We start from the raw sequence: 23,227 nt of genomic DNA on the forward strand, positions 1-23,227 counted from the left end.
AGTGCAACAATTGGATCATTGAGTAGTAGAAAAACATTGCCTAGTCAGATTAATCCAGATTTATATTGCATCATGCTGATGGAAGAGTCGGTATTTGCTGCAAGCAGCATGAATCGATGAACCCTTCCTGTCAGCTGTTCAGAGCATATGAGTACTTCCATTTAATTTTTGGCAACAACTGGAAGCTCTCCTGTCTGCATGGGCCAATATGCCTGCAGAATAATTTCAACACCTAGTAGAATCTATGCCATGATGAATTGCTGCAGTTCTGAAGGGCAAAGAAGGTCAATGTGCTACTTATTGGGTGTTTATAATAAAGTGGTCACTCTGTGAAAATGGAAACCATGGTGTTAGAGTGAAACGAAACGTATATGGGATCTCTGGGAATGAATAAATAAAGAAGATTGGACAGGATACAATAGGCACCAACTTTGTAAGATAAGGTATATGCAGTCATTGTAACTGTACCCCTCGAGATCTGCTCTCTAGGACAAAAAAATATTTGTAAAAAAAAAAGTTGACATACAAACCATTGGGTAGAAACTTAAAGTTTACCAGTGTAGGTTAAAAAGGAACATAATAATCTACCATATTTTTCGGATTCCAGGTTTAGGCAACAAAGATTTTTCTGGGTGGTCTGAGAAAGTGGAGGGGTCAATACTACTAACGTTGATGGTCTAGGGTAGCGCTTCCTTTTTTGGTATTTTAGTGTAGGTGAGGAGGTTAATAGCTAAAAGTCTGCCCATGATAAACTTAGTGTGTCCTCATTTTTTTACCAATGAAACAGATTGTAAGGACACATGTAGATACATCTTTACATTTGCTATCCATGTAAATGTCTGTGTAATGTGTCTCCTCATCATGTCTGTGTAATGTGTCTGCTCATCATGTCTGTGTAATGTGTCTCCTCATCATGTCTGTGTAATGTGTCTGCTTGCCATGCTTTATCCTTTTTGCTTTACTGTATGTGTTTTGTATTATTCTGAAGGGATATTCTGAGTGATGTGTTTTAAATAGTGCTGGCCATATCCAAAGATAATAAAAAAAAAACCTATGTTAACCCATTCAGACTGCCTGCAAATCCAGACCCAACTTTCTGTTCACCCCGCCAGATCTGTGTACAAGCTGCAGCTTGTAACGTCATAGACTGCTGCGGTGGTCCGAGGTCTGTGATTGGTTAGAGCAACTGATGACATCTAATATAAAAAAGCCTACATGTTTTTTCTTGCACCACACTTTGACCCCTTTGCGTGAACTTTGGTGGATGATTTTGGCGCTATTAGATTTGGGACATCCTCACCACCGCCATAAAATTTTAATTTGATACACTGAGTGACTGTCAGGCTAGGTCAAAGTTCCTATGTTAAGTCTAACAGCTCTGTTGTGCCTAAGCCAACAGCGCCATTGGGGAGAGTCTAGCGATGTTCATATCAAGTGCTTACCGGTTTGACTGTGTCCATGTCCCCAAAACATGAATGACCAATCCATGGACAACGAAGAGTTCAAGCCGAATCCTCGGCATCTTTTCAAACATTTTATGTTTGCATAGTGAACATCGGGTCAATCTAGTTCTACAAACAAGCTGACTGCAGCTTATAAGCAGAGCACCGGTAGGGAGAATGGAAATGCAGTACTGGAGTTGTAGGGATCCAAGAGGTGTGAATATGCCTTTTTATTATTCTTGAGCAAGGCATCATTTTTTTTTCTTACTTGAAAACCCATTTAAGTATTTTTTTACTCCCTCTATGACACGCTTCATACACTCACACAGCACAGCTACACAAAAACAAGCAGCTCTGTTCAATAGTTAACCCTTTCCAATCCAATTTGTATTCTGGTTTTCCTAGGGGGCTTACTCTTTTTCCGCCATTATACAACAGCACTATATGCTGGCTAAAGCCAGTACTGCATGAGGTGACACGTTGGATAGGCTCCGACAGCAGAGAGCCTGGCAATATACAGTAAGAGAACCCCGACGGACGTCTTCCAACATCGGAGCTGTACAGCCTTAAATCATGATGTCTTCAGAGGTCAGACAGTGGATTGGAAAGGGTTAATAAAGAACACAAGTTAGTGAAGTTCCCAGTGCAAAAACCTCCGCTTCCAGCTGTTCTCTCATGCTGGCCGTCTATGACTCCTCCAGTGCATCTGGTTACATGATCATGAGATCAGAAAGGTCCTTCAGACCTCTATGATTGTGGTCTGCTACCGACCTGCAGGGGACTTCGTTGTATAAGATGCAGATACTTTTTAACAAGGTTTGTTCTTCTAAAAAGTGCATCTTATAGTCTTGAAGATACGGTGATTGAATGTTATGAGCTGCTGGTCCCCATAAGGTCCCATAGTTTACAATGTTTGTGCATGGTTTTCAATAAATGTAACTACATACAGTCCATAGAAACCCTTTTAATAGCAAAAGACAGGGTGATGTGTTGGCCACTCTAAAACAAGTGTTACATAAATACTTTAACAGTTATAACTACTTTCAAAGTTTTATATTTTGTTACAAATTTACACTATTGTAGTTATATTTATATAAAGAGCTACAGAGGATTGAATAATGTAGCAAATATGAACTGATAAATACGTCGCTTCTTCTAATAATTTCCAACATGATATACTCCACTTATAGCTACCTTGAAAAAATGTGGGGTCTGTACAACTGCCATGTTGTATGGAGCTTATAGATGTCTATGGGGCCATACTGTACGTCCATATGCATCCAATTTAACAAATATTGTACAATGCTCCTCCATTGGATGCTGCTAGTGATGAGCGAGTATACTCGCTAAGGGCAATTGCTCGAGCGATCATTGCCCTTAGCGAGTACCTGCCCGCTCGAGACAAAAGGTTCGGGTGCCGGCGGCGGGCAGGGAGCTGCGGGGGGAGAGCGAGGAGGAATGGAGGGGAGATCCCTCTCTCCCTCTCTCCCCCTCGCTCCCCCCTGCTGACTGCCGCTACTCACCGCTCCCCCGCGCAGGCACCCAAACCTTTTTGTCTCGAGCGCACAGGTACTCGATAAAGGCAATGCTCGCTCAAGCAATTGCCCTTAGCGAGTATGCTCACTCATCTCTAGATGCTGCATTACAGAAGGATTGTCCCCTAAAAGCAATGCTTCTTTGGTAGGATATCTACATAATATGGTGCCGTATAGAAGCACCTTTCAGTGTAACACATACAGTATGGCTTTATAACAGAGAGTTGCATGAGCAGACTTAGTACATCAGGCCAAATAAGGGTATAAGTTTTGAGTTTTGGGCACAAACTACACTAATCATACAAAATGTACAAAATATTTGATAACTGGCACTCATACGGTGTAAAAAGTTCACATAATTTAAATTGGACTTTCACATATAAAAAAGTTATAAACATTAACACTTAGCTTAACATTTCTTAACATTTAAATGCCTACGTATTCAGGTCAAAAAAGGGTTTTCATGGTCGAACTTGAGAAATTTCCACATTGTTTATATAGCATCTGGCTAAAATCTAACTAAAGTTTTAAAAAAGTCTTGACATCTCATAATGACACGTCAAAAGTTTTGATCAGTGGTGCTGAGACCCCAACCGATCACTAAAACAAACCGGCAGAAGCACCCATCTGAGCGCTGTACCGACTTGGTGGTTTCTGTCTTTGCTCGAAGTTGTGTATGGGCTCCATAGAAACTCTATGGAGGCTGTACATTACTAGCAATGACAACTTAATGGGCACAGCACTAAGGTGAGTGCTTTTGTCTATTTGTTTTAGTGATTGATGAGTGTCCCTGCACCCAGATAAAAACTTCTGACATGTCAAAAATTTTCAAAACGTTTCGTTACCTTTTAAGAATGCTGATTAAAGTCTCACTGTTCATGAGATACGGCAGGTGACTCTTCATGGAAGAGATAGGGATCTATGTTGCTGTCATTTGGGTCAGCAGACTTATGGTTGGGCTGGGACACTCATCTGTAATTCAGGCATAAAAACGCACCTGTAATAGCTTGTCCGAAACTGGTCTTAAGAAAATTTCCACATCTGAACACAACTTTCAGCTCATGTATATAATTAGTGTATATAAAAAGTTGAGTAACTTTTTAAATGCATTGCAATACTTGTACTGATCCCTAGTTACAGCCTGTGTTATAGTTCAGAACTGCATTCACAGTTCTTTAGGCTTCAAGCATTTCCTTGTGGTTCAATGTCTACACAGAGCTTCCTTGGGGATTTGGATTTTGGGAAGTGAGACCTTCACAGCAGGCATTGTCATGTAGGATGTGATCAGGGGCAGAACTATAATGAGTGCAAGCTCTTTGGTGCCCCGGAGCCTCAAGGGATCCATAAGGTCTTAGTTCCTCATATAAGGAGACCATTACTATCAATGGATGATTATAGTTGGGGGCTCTGTGACAGATTTTACATTAGAGCTCAGCATTTTTAAGTTATGCCTTCAGATGTGATAGTAATCTGCTGTAGGAAAAATGAATCTACTACTACTTCAGCTAAGCTGTTCAGGATGTGTCTGACATGTAGCAGTTAGATAAAGGGTTGCGATTTTGACACCAGGAATGTTCCATAATTAGCAGAAATGATGTAGTAGCAAACTTTCATAGTTAAAAAAAACCCTGAAATGTACAATATTAACTTATCCTGAAATTCTTGGATTGGTCCTATAACTCATGTGGAAGGATGATGTGCGGTTAGTTTGATCCTATATAAATAACCATAATAGAAAATATAAACAATTTGAAAATATAAATGTGTGCTCTATAATAAAAAGAACTTTATAAATTAATAAACTTTTTAAAGATAAGGCTCAACAGCAGTGTCCATCATCAGTCTACGTGCAGCAATCCTTCAGCACCCTGCATTACACCCAGAAAGCACCGAAGAAGGTTTTGTGGTCAACAGAGGCGTCAACTTGAGTGAAAGGACTTATTTTCACCTTCAGCTTATCCCCCCTCTTCAGATGAACAAGACCAGCTAGATAAATGGGTTGGTACATTCCACCGTCGTTTGTACAATAGGAAATTCCACTGAGAATAGTTTCCGGTTCTGGATAGTTGAAATTGGACCGTGAGATGATCTGGGATATAGTCTCGTCGACAGAACATCCACTGTTGGGAGGGCGGAAAGTCAATTGAGAGTACACAAAATAATATCCTTCCTTAGGAATGACGATGGATTGGTCAGAGTAAGTCATTCCATTTATCAGAATTGCCAGACCACGCTTAGATTCCCACTGGAGACTTTCAGGACTTTCGCTAGATGGCATTTTGGCTAAGGGAAAAAAAACAAAAAACAGTATTTTATGTATTAGTAGTCAGTTATCGCATTACAATGAACAAAGTGGAAGCAAAATGACAGAAGACTTGGCTCACATTTATGAAAAGTGGCATCAGTTTACATAATGTCTAGATGAAGATGAGGCTGATTCATATATCACATAATGGTGCTGCCATCAGGTAGATACTAAGATGTAACTTTTATTAAAAATCATTAAAAAAAAACCCTTTGTCACAATGTGGCATTGCTGCTCACCCGACTCACCAGCTGCTGGGGCTGTGGTCAGGGGTCACTGTCATTCACACTCTGCAAGCCCCTCCTCTTAAAGGACGAGCATGCACTCCCCTAATCTGTCCAATCACATTCTTGCACCTGCTTTATTAGGCATCCATCCCTGAGGGTGGATGCCTAAGCATTTGGTCTCCGACCAGTGTGACAATGTCCTAGTTTGTGTGTTCCTGGTTCTGGCCCATGCTTGTCCTGACTTCTGTGCTCCCTGGCTCTGTATCTTGGACTCTGCTACTATCTGCTGCCTGCCCTGACCTTCAGCCTGGACCTCGTTTATGTACTTGTGCTGCCAGCCCTGACGTCAGCCTGTTCCTTTACTACGCAAATGCTCAGACTTTCATATATCGCACCTTGGCCCTATGCACCTGTAGCAGCCAAACAACTGGGACTATCTGTGTGCGTAATGGCTTTGATACCCCTCAGCAAAGACCATATCCTGCTTGGAACGGGTAAGTATGAAACCGGGGTTCCCCAGGTGTTGCCACCACAGTTAGCCCAATGCCAAACCGGTCAGTAACAAGGCGGATCCACATCCATCTGTCTGACACACTCATTGATAAAACATAATTATATGATCCATTGATGCCCAAATATGCAGAAGTGAAAATTAAAAAAGGAAGGCTTTATTCCCCAACATAGGGCATCCTAAAAACTATACTCAGGAGGAAGATGAAAAGCAGAGCCAAAGTTGTAAATACTATAGTAAGTGGTCCTATTATAACCCTGGTTTACCCTGCCACTTTCTCCACTACCTAGTTACCTTGACAAAAGCAGCCTTATATAGGAACCTTGCCCTAATTGCCCTAGTAGAACCCAATAATGGCCCCTCTATATTAGAGTAAATGTAATTATATCAAGATGCCCAAAAAGTCTTACAAGTTAGGCTAGACACAACAATAACCCAAAAGGAAAAATCTTGGTAGTCCATAGGTATTATTTATTAGCAATCTCACCCCAGCAAAAAATATCACTATACATGCAGACACTGAACCATGTCTAAGTGTCACCAATGAGTAACCAGACCCTACTGTATCAGGGAGGAAAAAACTAGCTAATATTTATACAATTAATCATTATCAATTTCACAGGAAACGTTCAGATATCACAATCAACGCAAACATTGACCTATGCATTGTTAAAATGGCAGTTTTGGTCAACAAGTATAGAATAAGAGTTACAACACCTCCGAATCCCTTCCTCAGGCTTTATTCACACAAGCCAATGCATTCTTTTTGATGGTCAGCGTATTTACATGGGTAAATAGCTGTGTGTATACGCTTGTGTGAATAAAGCATAAGAAAGTATACAATATACTGTAGAAGAGGTGAAGTCTTTACTACTTATCATCTCCTCGCAAACTCCTGTTTCTCTCCTCTACAGCTTCATGGTCAACCTAAGGGCTCCGACACAGTAGCGTTTAATATATCCATATGTCAGACGTAAAAAAAATGGATGACATACAGTCAGCATACGGACCCATAATATTCAAGAAGACACAGGCTACATGAAAAAACTCATCAAATGTCTTATTCTTGTCCGAATCAGTGACTTAGGATGTGCGGGCTGTCCATGTAGCGTCCCATACGAATTGCGCCTGAGCCTCTTGGCTGCTACTCGGGCACATGGTAAGTGTGCACCTGGCCTAAGTATTCTGCTGTAGAAAACCAGGAAATATATACAGCCCTGCCAAAAACTAGGAACACGTGGTGGGGGCATCATGTTTGGCTCACATGCACCATTTTGTGGCTCAGATTTATTAAAATAGACATTTCATACGCCTTTCTTAATATAAAGAGCACTTGCATAAAATGAGCCTTACTTATTAACAAGCAAATGCCTCGTAATACATTTGGGATATCGTTTGCCGATCCCTGAGACTGAAAATTAGATCTTAAAAACTTGTGCTATAATGTATGCCATAGTTCAAGGTATAAAGCTAGCAAGTCTTCCAGGCTATGAAGGGCTAAGCCACACACACTTTTTCAAAAAGTGATGAGTCAGCATAAAATTGATAAAAAAAAATGGCAAATTTTGCACAAAAAAGGCATGTGCCAAAAGTTAGGATTTTTGTGACACAAAAATAATGAGAGCAAGTGCCTTAATAGATCCCCCCTTCGTATTCAAATGTCTTCAACATTATGCCCAGTTGGTCAGAGGGGCAATGAGACCAGAGTTCTTGTGTGAGAGTGAATACTTGTAAACAGGTGACATTAGGATAGTTCACTGATTTCAACACTCCTGAACATGCAAGGTACAAACCTGGGTGATGTCTTCATGGACGTAAGCAATTTCCAGGACTGTTGAAGAGCTCTTGAACAGTCTGTGAGGTTGCTTACTATTGAACATACAAGGTACACACCTAAGTGACGTCCTCATGGACGTAAGCAACCTCCAGGACTGTTAAAGAATAAAGAGCTCTTGAACCATCTTGGAGGGTGCATAATGTTGAACATGCAGGAGACATCCTTTAGTGATCTCTTGAGGGTTGTAAGCAACCTCCAGGACTGTTGAAGAATGAAGAGCTCGTGAACCATCCTGAGGGTACATAATGTTCACCATGCAAGGGACATCCCTGGGTGATTTTTTGAGGTATGTAAGCAGCCTCCAGGACTGTTAAAGAATAAAGAGCTTTTGAACCAACTTGGAGGGTGCATAATGTTGAACAAGCAAGGGACATCCCTTAGTGATCTCTTGAGGGTTGTAAGCAACCTCCAGGACTGTTAAAGAATGAAGAGCTTGTGAACCATCCTGAGGGTGCATAATGTTGAACATGCAAGGGACATTCCTGGGTGATATCTTGAGGGACGTAAGCAACCTCCAGGACTGTTGAAGAGCTCTTGAACAGGCTGTGAGGTTGCTTACTATTGAACATACAAGGTACAGGTACACACCTAAGCGACGTCCTCATGGACGTAAGCAACCTCCAGGACTGTTAAAGAATAAAGAGCTCTTGAACCATCTTGGAGGGTGCATAATGTTGAACATGCAAGGCACATCCCTTAGTGATCTCTTGAGCGATGTAAGCAACCTCCAGGACTGTTGAAGAATGAAGAGCTCGTGAACCATCCTGAGGGTGCATAATGTTGAACATGCAAGGGACATTCCTGGGTGATATCTTGAGGGACGTAAGCAACTTCCAGGACTATTGAAGAGCTCTTGAACAATCCTATAGGTTGTTTAAAATAGAACATGCAAAGAACACACCTGGGGGATGTCTTAAGAGATGTAAGTAACCTCTAGGCCTGTTGCAGAGCTCTTGAATAGTCCTGGAGGTCGCTTACTACTTTGGACTTGGACCCCATATTGCAAGCATTTTCTGCTTGGTAGATTGCTGTACTGCATGTTCGACATGTGATCATAAAACACGCTAAAACCTTTTATGCACCACTGTAAATCAGTGGCGTGGCATGGAGGGCACCTTGCTGATTACCTTTAGAAAGGTATTTGTGTTTATTCTGACCACAATGACAATATCCTTAAGGCTAACTTCACACTGGCGAGCGCAATATGGGGCCGTGAATCCCGACATCATATCCCATATCATGGTGTGTGCTCTCGCATCGCAGTAAAGTGTATGTGATGCGATGTCTCCCATTGAAAACAATGGGAGAAATTCTGCGATCCCCCGCAGGGACGGGGGATTCCCTTCTTCTCTGAAGTGATGCTAGGCTATTTTCACATAAAAACGCATTGCATCCTCGGGGATTTCACATCCATGGTGAGCGCGATATGGGTGCTTGAGATTAAATGGAAGACCTCGCATCGCATCGTGTACACTTTGCATATGGAGCAATGCTGCCACCGGCCCCATTGAAAACAATGGGCACTACGATGCGAGAGCACGGTGAGAATGCAGCCTAAGTGATGGATATGCCATTATTTATCAATTGGTGGGAGTTTCACTGCCAAGATCCCAATGATCCTTAGGGCTTAAACACATGGACGGGTTTTTCTCCCCTTATACAGCAGTGATCACGGGACCAAAAGAAACCACTGATCTCTATAGGAGTACAGTGGTTTCCTTTTCACTGGGGGGATTTCTCGAACGTGATTTTCACTATTGGGATTCTCGCGCGTTAATACTACGCATGAGAAAATATAGGACTTTCCCTATCTTTCTTGCACATAGTTTTTCTTCATGTGATACAGATAGGGCAGGAGCCAGGGGCGTAACTATAGAGGGTGCAGGGGATGCGGTTGCACCCAGGCCCAGGAGCCTTAGGGGGCCCATAAGGTCTCTCTTCTCCATATAGGGAGCCCAGTACTATGAATAAAGCATTATAGTTGGGGGCCATGTTACAGCTTTTGCATTGGGGCCCAAAAGCTTCAAGTTATGCCTCTGTACATCATGGTTTATATATGGGTACGGGTACAGATACAGATAAAGGGGGGGCCCCAGATCACCTTTTGCATCAGGGCCCCTGAGCCTTTAGTTACGCCCCTGGCAGGACCCATCTTCCCGCAGTTTTTTTTTCCAACTCGCGCTATAGGGCGGAGTTTTAATAGTCAACCCCCCCCAAAACCCCAGTTCATGCACTAATACGCTCTGTAGCAGCGAGTGTATTATCACATGCACCCATCTGTTTAAGCCCTGATGCATTTGAATGGAGCTATGTGAGAGTACAATATATTCCCATGTGGCAGATTTTTTTTGTAGAAATGCCTGTGACTGTCCCTTTCATCTGAACGGAACTTGTGGAAATTCATGCACATGCTTTAGATTTAGGACGGCTTCACATGACCGTGTTTGTGCGTATATTTGCACATGCAGTTTTCTACATGTACAATATGCAAAGAATAGAACCCGTTAATTTCAATGGGTTCGCTCTCAGTACTCTCTTTTGCGCATGCAAAAATAAAAACGCAGCATGCTATATTTTTGTGCGCATTAGCGCACCAAAGGACTCATAGAAGTCTATGGGAGTTGGGCAAATATACAAGAGGGGTTCGAAAAAGAACACATCTGGATTTTGTTAGGCTAAATCGCCTTTTGATCCTCAGAAAGGGTGTGTCGTGCACACATGTGCGTGCGCAAATAGTACAGTACTATGTGCCAACATGCGCGCAAATGTGCCTCATCCAATGTTGTTCATGTGCAAATACATCAAATACATTGCACTGTGTTTTTGCACATATGGTTTTGTGGAGGGGACCTTAGGCTTCCTTCACATGAGCGCTTTTGTGCACGTTTTTGCACGCAGAAAATTGGCCATGGGAATCGCAACCATAGGTTTCCATGGGTTAACTCATATTGGTCAATTGCCTCGTGTATTTTCGCCAAACGTCCTACTGATGTGCCATAGCATTCTAAAATGGGAATAACTACCTGATCATAAGCTTTACTAAGAGTGAATCATCAAAATTACAATTCTGCTGAAATTGACAATAAAGTGCAAGTAAGTCAAATATGTCGTTTTTTTACAATCTCCTCAAAAACTCAAGGATCAATTTTCATATTTTGAAGACTAAAATGTACAATCAATGGAATCAATACCTGTTAGGTGAGCCTTGGGTTCTGTATCGGCATCCAGGAAAGGCCCTAATAATAAAAGTATAAGATAAAACAATACATTAATGGTATTATCTATTTCCTTCTGAATAGCAGTAATGCAGGAGAAAAGAGAGAGAGGCAGAGCAACCCCGTGCTGGCATTTTTTGGTCTGCTTTAATCAGGTGTCCATGCTATATTTGTGGTTAGCGTGCGTGTAAGGAGGTGCTGTCACCAGTCTAGGGGCTCATTTACATGACTACATGCACTGTAAAACTGCAATAATAAAGAATAGCCGCGATGGAGTCCTGAGAATATGTTGCCTTTTCCCGTCCATTCACATGGGCATATTACGTGAAAAATACACTGCAGCGCAGAATTCCATTGGTCGGCAGAAATCCTTCAAATAGCTTCAATAGAGCCAGCTGTCTCCTATTCCGAGCGCCGGACGCAGGTAAACTCCCATAGGAGTCTATATAAGCTGCCTTTGTTTTTTTCATCAAAAGATAGGTCAAGTCCTATCTTTTGACACCGCAAAGAAAATCGGTGACCGAAAACGGTTGGCGACTTAACGTCTTGACAGCACGTTTTTTCACGTGCCTGAAAGTCGCCAATGTGAATGAATACATTGGAATTCAATGCCTCACATGGTAGTGATTTTGCGCTGTCGTTTTATCACGGCAAAATGGCCACATCATAACACTCGTGTGAGGGAGGTCTAAATCTGTATATAGTAGGTTATACGGAGTCTGAGTAGTGGCTAAATATCTGGCACAACCAGTAAAGGCCAATTTACACGCAAAGACAATTTTTAAAAATTTTGCATAAAGTGTTAATGGACACTAATGCCCATTAAAACTTTATCAGCTTCATTTGCGTGTAAAAGGCCTCTTGTTTGCGGAGCACATATGCCCTCGTTTGAGCTCATTTTGAGCGACAATCTTTGCGTGTAAATGGGCCTTTTAGCTCCAAAAAATTAAGTCATGATTAAAGTGCAAATAGTATCTTTTTATTGGATAAAAGCTTAGGCACAGAAAGAAACGCTTTTCGGGGCCAGAGCTTCTTCTTCAGCTTTGCTGGGATAGAACATTGTGATAAACACAGATTTCGGAACAATAATTGAGTAGTTTTGATCGTTCATTGGATTATAACCACCTCTAGATTGAAATGTTATGCCATTTCTTTCTATGCAGCAAATCGTACAACACCTATTAATACCAAATTATGCAGATACAGATGAACGATGATTTGTAGGCCCATATATAAGATCCAATTAGTGGATCTAATTACCTAACAATTATCGTGCAACCCGATCTAATGGGGATTCACACAATAACAGCTACGTGTAAAAGAGCTTTGATGTTTGTGTAGATGATGAAAGGGGAGGTTGATGACGTAGGAAGTCGTAGATCAGGCTGATGGGTGTGACGTGTCCACATAATGAGTCAGAAACCCCGAAGCTAAAAGTAGCCCTTGTGATAATATCCCGGAAGTTTTAACAAGTTTGCATTCACAAAATTTTCTATCAATTTTTGAGATATGGGAATACAAACTGATAAGAACTTTCCAAATATTAACATGAGGACTAAATATAGCAGCCGGATATATGACTCCTTGTTATTATATGGACACTATCAGCCTGGTCTGTAACTCCCTACATCATCACCCTCCCTCCCTCATATGCAAACCTTATTCTATGACTCGGGTTCATTATTTAAATGCTGAGCTTTTCCTTTCAGTGCTTAAATTATTATCCTGCCTTTTAAAATGTAACGTAATCACACCATATCTCCACTCTTTCTTTTTTTCTTTCTTTGTTTGTCTGTCTGTCTTTCTATCTATCTATCTAGATCTCTCTATATGTAGGGGGTGGACAAGAATATGGAAAGACAGTACAAAATGCATGGGTTTTTAATCATTAGCACTGAGCTGCCCTTTTGTGTGTACTTGGGTGAGAGCTTTTTTCAAAAATTTGTGTTTAGTTCACCACTTGCCCTGCTCTGGGTGGTTTTGGGGGACAGGTGGTAACAGCAGTTGAGTGGCTCAAAGCCCTGATCAATGGAACCTTATGGCTCGAGCAGATGTTCATTTTGTCCGGCAGCATCGTATTACCTCCACTTAAAATCGGTCTCTACATGTCTTATTGAAATATGACTTATAATCCCATGTAACTTAAAGGGGTTCTCCCACTTATAGCCGTTTTCAGACAGCTCCGTACATTGTGCAGTGGCCCAGGTTGGTACTGCAGGCTGAGTCGCATTTACTTCAATAGAATTCAGACTGCAGTACCAATCTGGGCCACTGTGCAACATACGGAGCTGTCTGAAGACAACTAGAAGTGTGAGAACACCTTTAAGGCATGCATTCTGTATGGTATTTCCATATTTTTGTCCACTACTGTATACATATCTATCTATCTATCTATCTACACATGCAGAAGAACAAAAGAGAAAAATTATATTTACAAACCTTCGAGGCTACTTAGGCTCTTCATCAGGCTATTGCAAGAACATATATTTGAAGAAACACAAATATCCCTGCCAATTAACTGTTCACTAGGTCAGTATTCTCATGCATTGACCTGATGACTGCAGGAAGCAGACAGCTCCATTCTCACTGCAATGGCCAGGTTTGGTATTGCACGCCAAGTGTCCATTGAGTTGAGTATTGGATATATATATACACACACACATATATATATATATATATATATATATATATATATATATATATATATATATATATATATATATATATATATATATATATATATGTGTGTGTGTGTGTGTGTCTGTCGGTGTTTCTTCAAATATATGTTCTTACATCAGCCTGTCGAAGAGGTCTAAATAGCCTCGATGGTTTGCAAATACTTTTTCTGCTCCGGCAATAAAGCTATGACCTCTATAATGCATTTGTCTTTTATGATTTTTGTGTGTCATGTGCTGCAGTGAAGGAGCAACATTACAATGAAAGTTGTTTCCCTTTCATCCTGCTGATCAGTGGGTGTCCTGTGGTTAGGGCCCCATAAGTCACACATTCACACTATCAAATGAAAAACACAAAAAGTCCTTTTAAATGTACTTATGGTATTTTGGGTGTCACTCCAATTAGTCCTAAACAAATGAGATATCTATGTTATTCTTCTCCAAAAACTTTTATATATATGTATAGATACTATTCCTTTGGTCAATGGCTTACTGATCATCTATAGGGTTTGAACTACCTATCAAGTGAGTTCTATTCATCCACTTGCCCTCAGTGTTGTCATGACTGTTCATCCATAATGAGTACATAATGTTATAGATTGAAAAGACGTTCTAGAATGTAAAGTTCATATAACATACCTAGATGTTTGTCCGTCTGTCCCTGCAAGAAAACATACAAATAATGAGTGATAGTAACAAAAATCTGCATTCTAACAAATCTAAGAATCTATCATTTCTAACTGACATGAGTTGTAAGACAGGAATAATATTACATAGTAGTAACATAACATAGTATGTAAGGTCAAAAAAAGACCTATGACCATCCAGTTCAGCCTATTACCCTCCAATATTGATGCAGAGGAAGGCAAAAAAAAACCTATGAAGTAGAGGCAGATATTCCCAATTTAAGAGAAAAAAAAATCCTTTCTAACTCCAATCTGGCAATTGAATAATCCCTGGATCATCGACTCTTCTAAAGAGATTAGTGATTATAACATGTAATATTGTATCGCTCAAGAAAGGAATCCACTCCCCTCTTGAACTCTTTTCTCAAATTTGCCATCACCACATCCTCAGGCAAAGAGTTCCATAGTCTCACTGCTCTTACAGTAAAGAACCCCCTTTTATGTCTGTGTAGAAACCTTCTTTCCTCTAAATGTACAGAATGTCCTCTTGTTATGCTTTGACCCTAAAAATTAAATCTGTTAGTGTCCCCTGAGGCTACATTCACTGGTAGCAGATTTTCTGCAGCAGAAAACCCTCTGCCGATTTTGGGGGTGGATGCACCGAAATTTAGGAAAGAGGTATAGTCAGCCAGCAAGTTGGTCAGAATTCGAGCTATATCTGAATTGTAAGCCACATGTACCACAGACGATGTGGCTGGTATGAGTCCATTGAAGAGAGGGGGTCCAGTCTTGCTTGGTCCAGTGCCATCTGCTATTGAGTGCCAAGAATCAATAGTCTCCCACTTTCCATAAGAACAAGATCTTGGGAAATTGTCCCAAGGGTCAATAAAACAACTTATATGAGGAATACTAGGGGGTGTGGGGTTAATTTTTGTTTTCCCTATGGCCCCTTTCTCTTGTATGCATGCCATTGGATGAAGACTAATAGACCACTCAATACATGTAATTTAATACAAGAAAAGAGAATCAATGTTTCTTGTTTATTACTAAGTTGCCAGCATTATGAAATGATCTTATTTATTATTAACCCTTTGCAATCCAATTTTAGATTCAAGGTTTCCTAGGGGTTTCTCTCTTTCTGCCATTATACAATGGCGCCATCTGTTTGCTAGAGCCAGTACTGCGGTATTGGACATGCTGGAGAGCCCCCCGACAACAAAGCGGCCAGTAATCTACAGTAAGAATACCCTGCCGGACGTCTTCTGACATCGGAGCTGTACAGCCTTCAATCAGAATGTCTTCGGACATCAGACAGTGGATTGGAAAGGGTTAATCATCATCTTTCTTTATATAGGGCCAACACATTCTAAATCTATTAACATAAATAATTAATCTTGCGCTGGTGTTGAGCGAACTAAAACAGTTAAACGCTGTTTCCGGTTGAACTAGCCGAACCTTGGGTAGATCGTCTCGGCTGAACCCACTAAAATACCACCACCACCATCTTTAGGGGTATTGGTAAAGTTCTGGTTTGGTTCAAACTGATTCAGACCAAACCAAACATTTCGATGAAATTCGACAAACTGGCTGAACTGAACTTTTAAAAGTTCACTATCATTACTTGTGACTATGAGAAATTTTACAGGCAGCAGTAGTTAAAGGATTTGTCCAGTTGTAAACTATTGATGGCCTATCCTCAGGATAGCTCATCAATAGTAGATTAAATGGGTTCTGTCACCCAGGATCCCTGTCAATTAGCTGTTCACCAGTTCAGCATGCTGATTTCTGCAGGAAGCAGACAGCTCTGTTCTCACTGCAATGGGCAAGTTTGGTATTGCAGGCCAATTTTCCATTGAGGTGAATAGCCTGCAATACCAAACCTGGCCACTGCATGGGGAACAGAGCTGCCTGCTTCCTGCAGAAATCAGCTCAGCGCATGAATGCACTGGTCCAGAAAACGGCTGACCGATAGGGGACCCGGGTGATGGATTTTGTGGGAAACTCATGCTTATTGTTTCTTTAGCTCTCACTGATTTCAAGATTCAAAGGTCTATGTACAAGTTACTTCCTGTCAGCCATTACTGAGGAATAGGATCGGCTTATTTATGAAATAATGGTGGTCTTACAGATGAGACTCCCCCTTGTTCTGTAGAATTAGTTAAAATATCATAAAAGTAAAAAAAAAACAATTATGGGAAAACCCCTTTGAACTGTACTTCTCCTTGTGGCTTACCCTAATATATCAGCATGCAGCTAAGGCACTCATATTCATACACAGATCAGGTATAACATTGAAACCACTGACAAGGGAAGTGAATAACATAATTTATCTGTCCAAGGCCCCTCCAGACAGCTGATTGACAGGGGTGTGCGGAGTCAAATCCCCACCAATCGGATATTGATGACCTATCCTAAGGATAGGTCATTGATATTAAACCCCTTTAACTATTTCTAACAGGTCAAGTGTTTTAAGACCTCCTAAGCATTGCACAAGTCATGTAATTACTTTCAGTGCTTCAGAGATTGTCACAGGTATTTCCTCTATAGGATATCCTCGAATTATGACCTGTACTTGAGCAGTAAAATTGCAAAACACTGGTTTCCGGGACAAAGCAAAGAGTTTAAAGGTCCTTTTATTTTATGATTCTCGTCCTGATATAGCAAACACTTATCAACAAAGGCATGTTGATTGGTGCTTGTTTGCATTTCTTTTACATGGGCTGAGAATTGTAGGTACGGGGATGAGTGAACATTGCTACAATCTTTCATCTCCATAGAGGCAACTGTACATCTCCCTGTCCACATGGGAGGATGTACAACTAAAAATGCTTGCCGAAAAGCAAAGATCAGCCGATTAACGAACCTTTGGTCATTTGTCAGCTGATAGTTGTACTTTTTACGTGGCCCGTTGATCAGGTGAAGAAACGATCTGACAAACCTTCATGCCCTATAACTGGACTATCTAAAAGGCCTTCAAGCTGATGACTTGGCCTCCCAATTCCTAAACCTGCTTGAGTATTTTTGGGATGTCCTGTGAATACAAGTCCAATCCATGGAGGTTGCACCTCACGACTTTAAGGATCTCCTGCTAATGGCTTGGTGTCAGATACCACAGGGCACCTTCAGAGGTCCATGCCTAAATCAGTCAAAGGGTGAATGAGTAAAAGTCCTTCAAGTTGATGACTTGGCCTCCCAATTACTCAACCTGGTTGAGTATTTATGGGATGCCCTGTGAATACAAGTCCAATCATGGAGGTTGCACCTCACGACTTAAAGGATCTGCTGCTAATGTCTTGGGGTCAGATACCACAGGGCACCTTCAGAGGTCCATGCCTGAATCAGTCAAAGATGTTTTGGGGGCAATGAAGGGGGCATACACAATATTAGGCTTGTGGCGATCAGTGATACATATTCAGTATAAATATTGTCATACATGTTATAGAAGTCCTGAAAATCCTAAAATCAGTTTCTCATCATGTATATCAGACACACAATATTTCAGAAGATACATTCTGAGCTCCATCTACTATGACACTGCATATCAAACGTTCACAAATACATTACAGAGATCTCTGTAGTCACATTAAATGAAATCACTTTCAATGATGAAACACAGGAAGTAAACATGTAAATGAAAAGCCCTAGGCGGATTATCTGATTATACTGATGTAATCACATGGACCGTGTCCAAAGCATACTGACGATATGTGGGTATATACTGACAGAGTATAAACTGCCTCTGATTCTGAGTTACTTAAATTACACTACTAGGGCAGATACACATGGGCGCATGTGATAATACGCTCGCCGCTATGGAATGTATTAGCGCATGATCCAGGTTTTTTTTTCCGGACTATTCAAACTCCGCGCTAGTGTATGCAAGTTTGAAAAAAAAAAAACAGGAAGATTGGCCCTGCCCTAACTTTCTTGCATGTAGAAATAACTATTACTAGTATTAACACGTAGGAATCCCGAAAGTGGAAACGAAACCATTGAAATCAATGGTATTGTTTCGACCCTTTATATGTTTCGACCCATTATCTGTTTAAGCTCTTAGGCAATTTCTAGAATGGCAATTCCATAAAATTTCAGAGAAAACATCAGGACAGCTGAGGGAGAGACTACTTCTCTGCAACATCTTAGAATGCTAGTAATAGACAGACATGTATAAAAGTCGACACACGGAGCTGCAGAGATACGCCTAGTACATCAATATCTGGCAATTGAAATGCTCGTCTTGCGGGTTTTTCAAACTGACAATTGTGTGCGCATTTCCGAGTGTGCAAAATCGCTTGCGCAAACCGCTGACAATAAGACCCATTGATTTCAATAGTTTTCCTGATATTCTGTGTTTTTTCACATGCGTTTGCTGCATGGAGCCATAATACACGTTTGTGTGCATTAAGCCTTATTGTTGGGTGGCTCAGTGTTTATCCAGGCACAGCCGCTTCTCTGTACATGTGTTGCAGTACAAGGCACCTCTGGACATATAGACAAACCAATATGCTGGCATACATGATGAAGGGCCACAGTGCCAAACTCCATTTGTTCTGATGATTGTTTTGGGTCATTGATTTTGGAACCCCTCTGATCAGTCCTGATTGCCTTTTCTAATCATGGGGTATCAGTGTTTTTAGTCCTGGAAAACCCTTTTAATGCCACTCTGTTGTTTAAATACTCTTAACCTTAGAGGTACCCTTATAATATATAAAAAGCTGTTCTATTAGTCATGTTGGTCAAATTGTAGTGGTTGGCTGCCCATAGTAAACCAACGTGTTTGCATGAGTATTTGCAGAGAATAGAACCCATTGATTTCAATGGGTTCATTCACGTGCATTTTTGCCTTCGTATTTTGGTCATGCAAAAAAAAAAACCGCAGCAGTTCTATTTTACTGCCCATTTACACAATGGTCTCTACAGAAGTCAATGGGGATGGGGGGGGGGGGGGGTCACAAATGCATATGCAATACACAAGGAAATGTGTGATATACTGTGTAATTCCACTGGAAAAAGAACACTTCTGGAACTCATTAGCCTAATTAGCGAAAGTGAACAGATTTTTCCAAGGTCAAAGTGAGGCAGAGAGGTGTGGTCAGGGGGCGGGGCTTATCACAAGGTATTATTTTACCTCCATCATTATAAAAAGGACAGGGCAGTTTCAAAAAGGGAGGAATGTTAAGTGTTTTTTTCCTAGCTGCATCATTGAATGGGCCCTTGGTGTATGCTTGTATGCCTCGGAGGAGGTGAGGGGAGCGCCGCATAGTTGAAATCAGCTGCGATATGTGGCTCATTTCCAGTCAAAATGGTGTGAATTTTGGATGCAAAAATGCTGCGTAATTAGCTGTGGAAATTTGTGCTGCGGACATTCGGCAGCATCTCCGCCATGTGTAAACATACCCTAAGTCAGCTTGAGATATGCTGCCACATACAGAGTGGCCCCAATAGTAATAAAGTCCCCTATATCGGCCCCAGAAGTAATACTGACCCTCACAGTGGTCCCAGTAGTAATAGTGTCCCCTATATTGGCCTCAGTAGTAATACTCAGTAGTACTATTACTACTGGGGACAATATAGGGGACACTATTACTAATAGTGACCCCTATATCCGCCCCAGTAATAATAGTGACTTTCACAGTCATCCGAGTAGTAACAGCGCCCCTGAGCTCGATATACTTACCACTTTCTTGTCTTCAAAGCGCTGCTTATCTTCTGCTTGGCGCTGCTGCGGGCGGAAGTGTGTGCACACAGACTCCTTGTCCTCTCCTCCTGCGGAACCATGGAGGAGAGGTCAAGGGAGAAGGAACCTGGGTGCACACACTATTATCAGTTTGAGCACCCGTAGCAGCGCCACTGAGTGATCACCAGCCACGACACCCCAGCTGGTAAACACTTTCATGGTGACCACACTTCCCGAAAGTGGGACAAAGGTAGGACACATGACCCGTAAGCGAGACAGACGTCCCGCTTAAGAATCCTGGGGACAGCAGGACACAGGTTCCCAAACTGGGACTATCCTGCCTAAAGCAGGACGTCTGGTTACCTTAAACTAGCCATTTAAATCAGTGTGCCTTTGTTTGCCCCGCACAAATGAACATACTCTGTGGCTGCCAAAGGTACAGTAAAATACACTGATACATGCACAATAAAGTCTTATTCAGTCTGCCAAAAAGTTGGCTGAGGCGCACGCATGTGAAGGGAGCCTAAGAAATGAAAGCTTCACTGTGATTGGTGGCTATGAGCAACAAAGTTTCTCTTTTCAACACTTTCATAAATCTCCACTATTTACAAGCGCATACTATTGTATAAACAGCTGATACATTGCATAACAAGGGTTGGTCTACATGTAGTAGTAGTAGCGTACTATGAAGCCCAACCCATCACAACACCACAAAAGCCCCAATGCAAACCTCATGTAATACATGTGCTTATAGTCACTGTGGATTAAGCTTTAAGAACACTCTACTACAGAATATAATGCGAATGGGACTTGAAAAATCTTTTCACTATCAGTGACTATTTCCATAAGAAAACTGTAAAACCTACCTAATGGTTTACCTAATAGTCATTAAATTGACTCAACTATTTCATTACCAGCAACAATTGCAACCAAATTAGATAATTATTATTGTGCACCACTCAAAAAAAGGGCATAAAATTATGGCTGTCACATGCCCTTTTTCTAAACGAACTTACCTATGATACTTATGCACCTTCTGACAACTTTAACAATACTAACTTTATCAATGAAAAGGGGCGTGGTGATAACTTTACGCAATGTGACCCGTCCATAAAGTAAAGTTAAACTTCTACTTAGGGTTTATTCACACGGAGGGGGGAGGGCTGCTGTCTGATCTGCACTAACTATGCACACTGCATGCTTTACTATCATCTATGAAAATGAATCTGGATAGGACATACAGCGATTTGTTTTCACGTAGCCATCTGAATAGCCTCATAGTCTATAATAGGACGGTGTGCTGTCTGTGAAATACACAGACAGCACATGACCGGAAAATACAATCCGTGCCGCCGCAGTTTGTTTCCTCTTTCCAATGACTTTTTTTTGCATTGAGCTATGAGTGCAATCGCTTTTTAATGGCTTGAGATAACTTGTCAGAGAAAGTTATCACCGACTAATTAAACTCTGCTACATCAGGGCCCTTAGGCAGCATCCTTCCCCAACTACTTAGTAGATATACACTTCTTCTGTGCACTTTCGCACTTCCAATTTGGCACATAAGGACAGCGCAAACAGTAATATATTTTCTATTGCACCACATTGACAGGCTAGACCTTACGTAACCCTACCACATGAAAGCTTGCCATCCTCTAAGCATAAAAGTTGAAACTAGAACAATGAAAACCACAATATTTGGCAATACTTCCAAGATTTAGTACATGACCTCTACTGCTTTGATGAAGGTCAATGTATTGGCATTGTGCATTACCTTGTCAATCTTGGCAGGAAAACCACCTTGCAATAGGTAAACCGTAAGTAGCACCAGAGAGCAGAGGAGAAGGAAGCAGAAAGCAACAGCCCATTTCAGCCTCCTAATACTCCTATCCTGAGAGCCAGAGCTGGAAGTCACATAATTCCTCTCTTCTCGCAGCATGTCAATTCTTGTTTCCATGTGTTTACTGAGTTCTGAGTTCCCAGCTTCAGTTGAGGATTGAGAAAGGCCCCTGTAATCATGTTCGCACGAAGTGACCAGAGCCCTAAATAAAGGCATCCATGTCCAGAGATCCCCTCCCATCCTGTAAGGGAGTGTTCCGCCTACAGTCGATACTCTTTATAGTGTGCTTTATTTTGTACCGTGCAATGTCTTTAGGAAAGTCCCCGTACAGTAGAGTAGGTGGTGTTAGGATAATGAACTTGTGTGGGCTGGTCACAAGGCAAATAGAAGTAAGCAATACATGAGGGATTTAGCACTGAGAGTGAAACAACAGCCAGAGGGAAATAGAACCATGTTAATTGCTCAATTTAACTTTAGGGATTTTTGCCATTACATCTTTTGCCCACACGTTAGGTTAAAAATGTTGTTTTATTGACCTCTTTTAGGTGTTGCAAAAAGAATGCAACAATAGACTATTTTGTAACATTACTGTATGTATGTAGCCAAACTTTAAACAATTGTAACAATTGTCTTCTGTTCTTTGCATACGTATTAGAAACCTGGGACATTTATTTTAAAACTGGAGTACCACAAAGCATGTTAAGAGAAAGTACTGTATATTGGAGGTATCTTACCCATGGGGTGGACAAAAATATGGAAACACCATACGAAAGGCATGGTTACATGGGATTAGAAATCATATTTCAATGAGACATGTAGATTTTAGGTGGAGGTAATATGGCACAGATGCAGGCGGCCAGAAGTGAGCATCTACCCGAGCAACAAGGTTCCATTGATCAAAGTGTTGAGCCACTTAGCTGCTGTTACCAGCTGGCTCCCAAAACCACCCAGAGCAGGGCAAGAGGTGAAGTAAACACAAATTTGGCAGGAAAGCTCTCAGCCAAGCAGTGGTCAAAAGGGCAGCTTAGTGCTAATGATTAAAACCCATGCATTTTGTATAGTGTTTCCATATTATTGTCCATCCCCCTGTAGTTTTGTACACTTTGCCCAATGCAAGGAATCTTCGGACTCCACTCCTGCATCAGTAGGAAAAATTATTATAGGATCCAGCAATGAAATATCCACAAGACTGCAAGTTTTTTTTAAACATGATTAACCCCCCCCCCCCCCCCCCCTTCAGGAAATTGCCTAAGTAAAAGCTACGCGTTTCAGGCTGGCTCCATACAGCCTTCATTATGACACATGCCATGTTTCCAAAGCCACATTTAAAACCAAACTTC

The 23,227-nt window shown here is 41.3% G+C and overlaps 1 protein-coding gene across 1 annotated transcript; it reads right to left on the reverse strand.

The window, feature by feature from the left end:
- Positions 1-2,396: 2,396 nt before the first annotated feature.
- TNFSF15 (TNF superfamily member 15) lies at positions 2,397-22,220 on the reverse strand. Its single transcript, XM_066580832.1, has 4 exons — positions 21,822-22,220; positions 14,387-14,408; positions 11,049-11,093; positions 2,397-5,260 (listed from the first exon to the last, which is right to left on the reverse strand). The coding sequence occupies exons 1-4, from the start codon at positions 22,125-22,127 to the stop codon at positions 4,851-4,853; spliced, it is 783 nt and encodes a 260-aa protein (XP_066436929.1). The 5' UTR covers positions 22,128-22,220; the 3' UTR covers positions 2,397-4,850.
- Between the last annotated feature and the right edge of the window lie 1,007 nt (positions 22,221-23,227).

The sequence above is a fragment of the Eleutherodactylus coqui genome, chromosome 10, assembly GCF_035609145.1.
Source record: "Eleutherodactylus coqui strain aEleCoq1 chromosome 10, aEleCoq1.hap1, whole genome shotgun sequence".
NCBI classification, from domain to species: Eukaryota; Metazoa; Chordata; class Amphibia; order Anura; family Eleutherodactylidae; genus Eleutherodactylus; species Eleutherodactylus coqui.

What these genes read in the sequence shown, in the direction of transcription:
- TNFSF15 (XM_066580832.1), bottom strand. Translation starts at nt 22,127, where the DNA reads ATGGGAGGGGATCTCTGGACATGGATGCCTTTATTTAGGGCTCTGGTC. An exon ending in TTCCTGCCAAGATTGACAAG is followed by an intron (nt 14,409 to 21,821) that starts GTAATGCACAAT and finishes GTTTTCTTGCAG; the next exon opens with GGACAGACGGACAAACATCT. An exon ending in ACCCAAGGCTCACCTAACAG is followed by an intron (nt 5,261 to 11,048) that starts GTATTGATTCCA and finishes TTTTTCCCTTAG; the next exon opens with CCAAAATGCCATCTAGCGAA.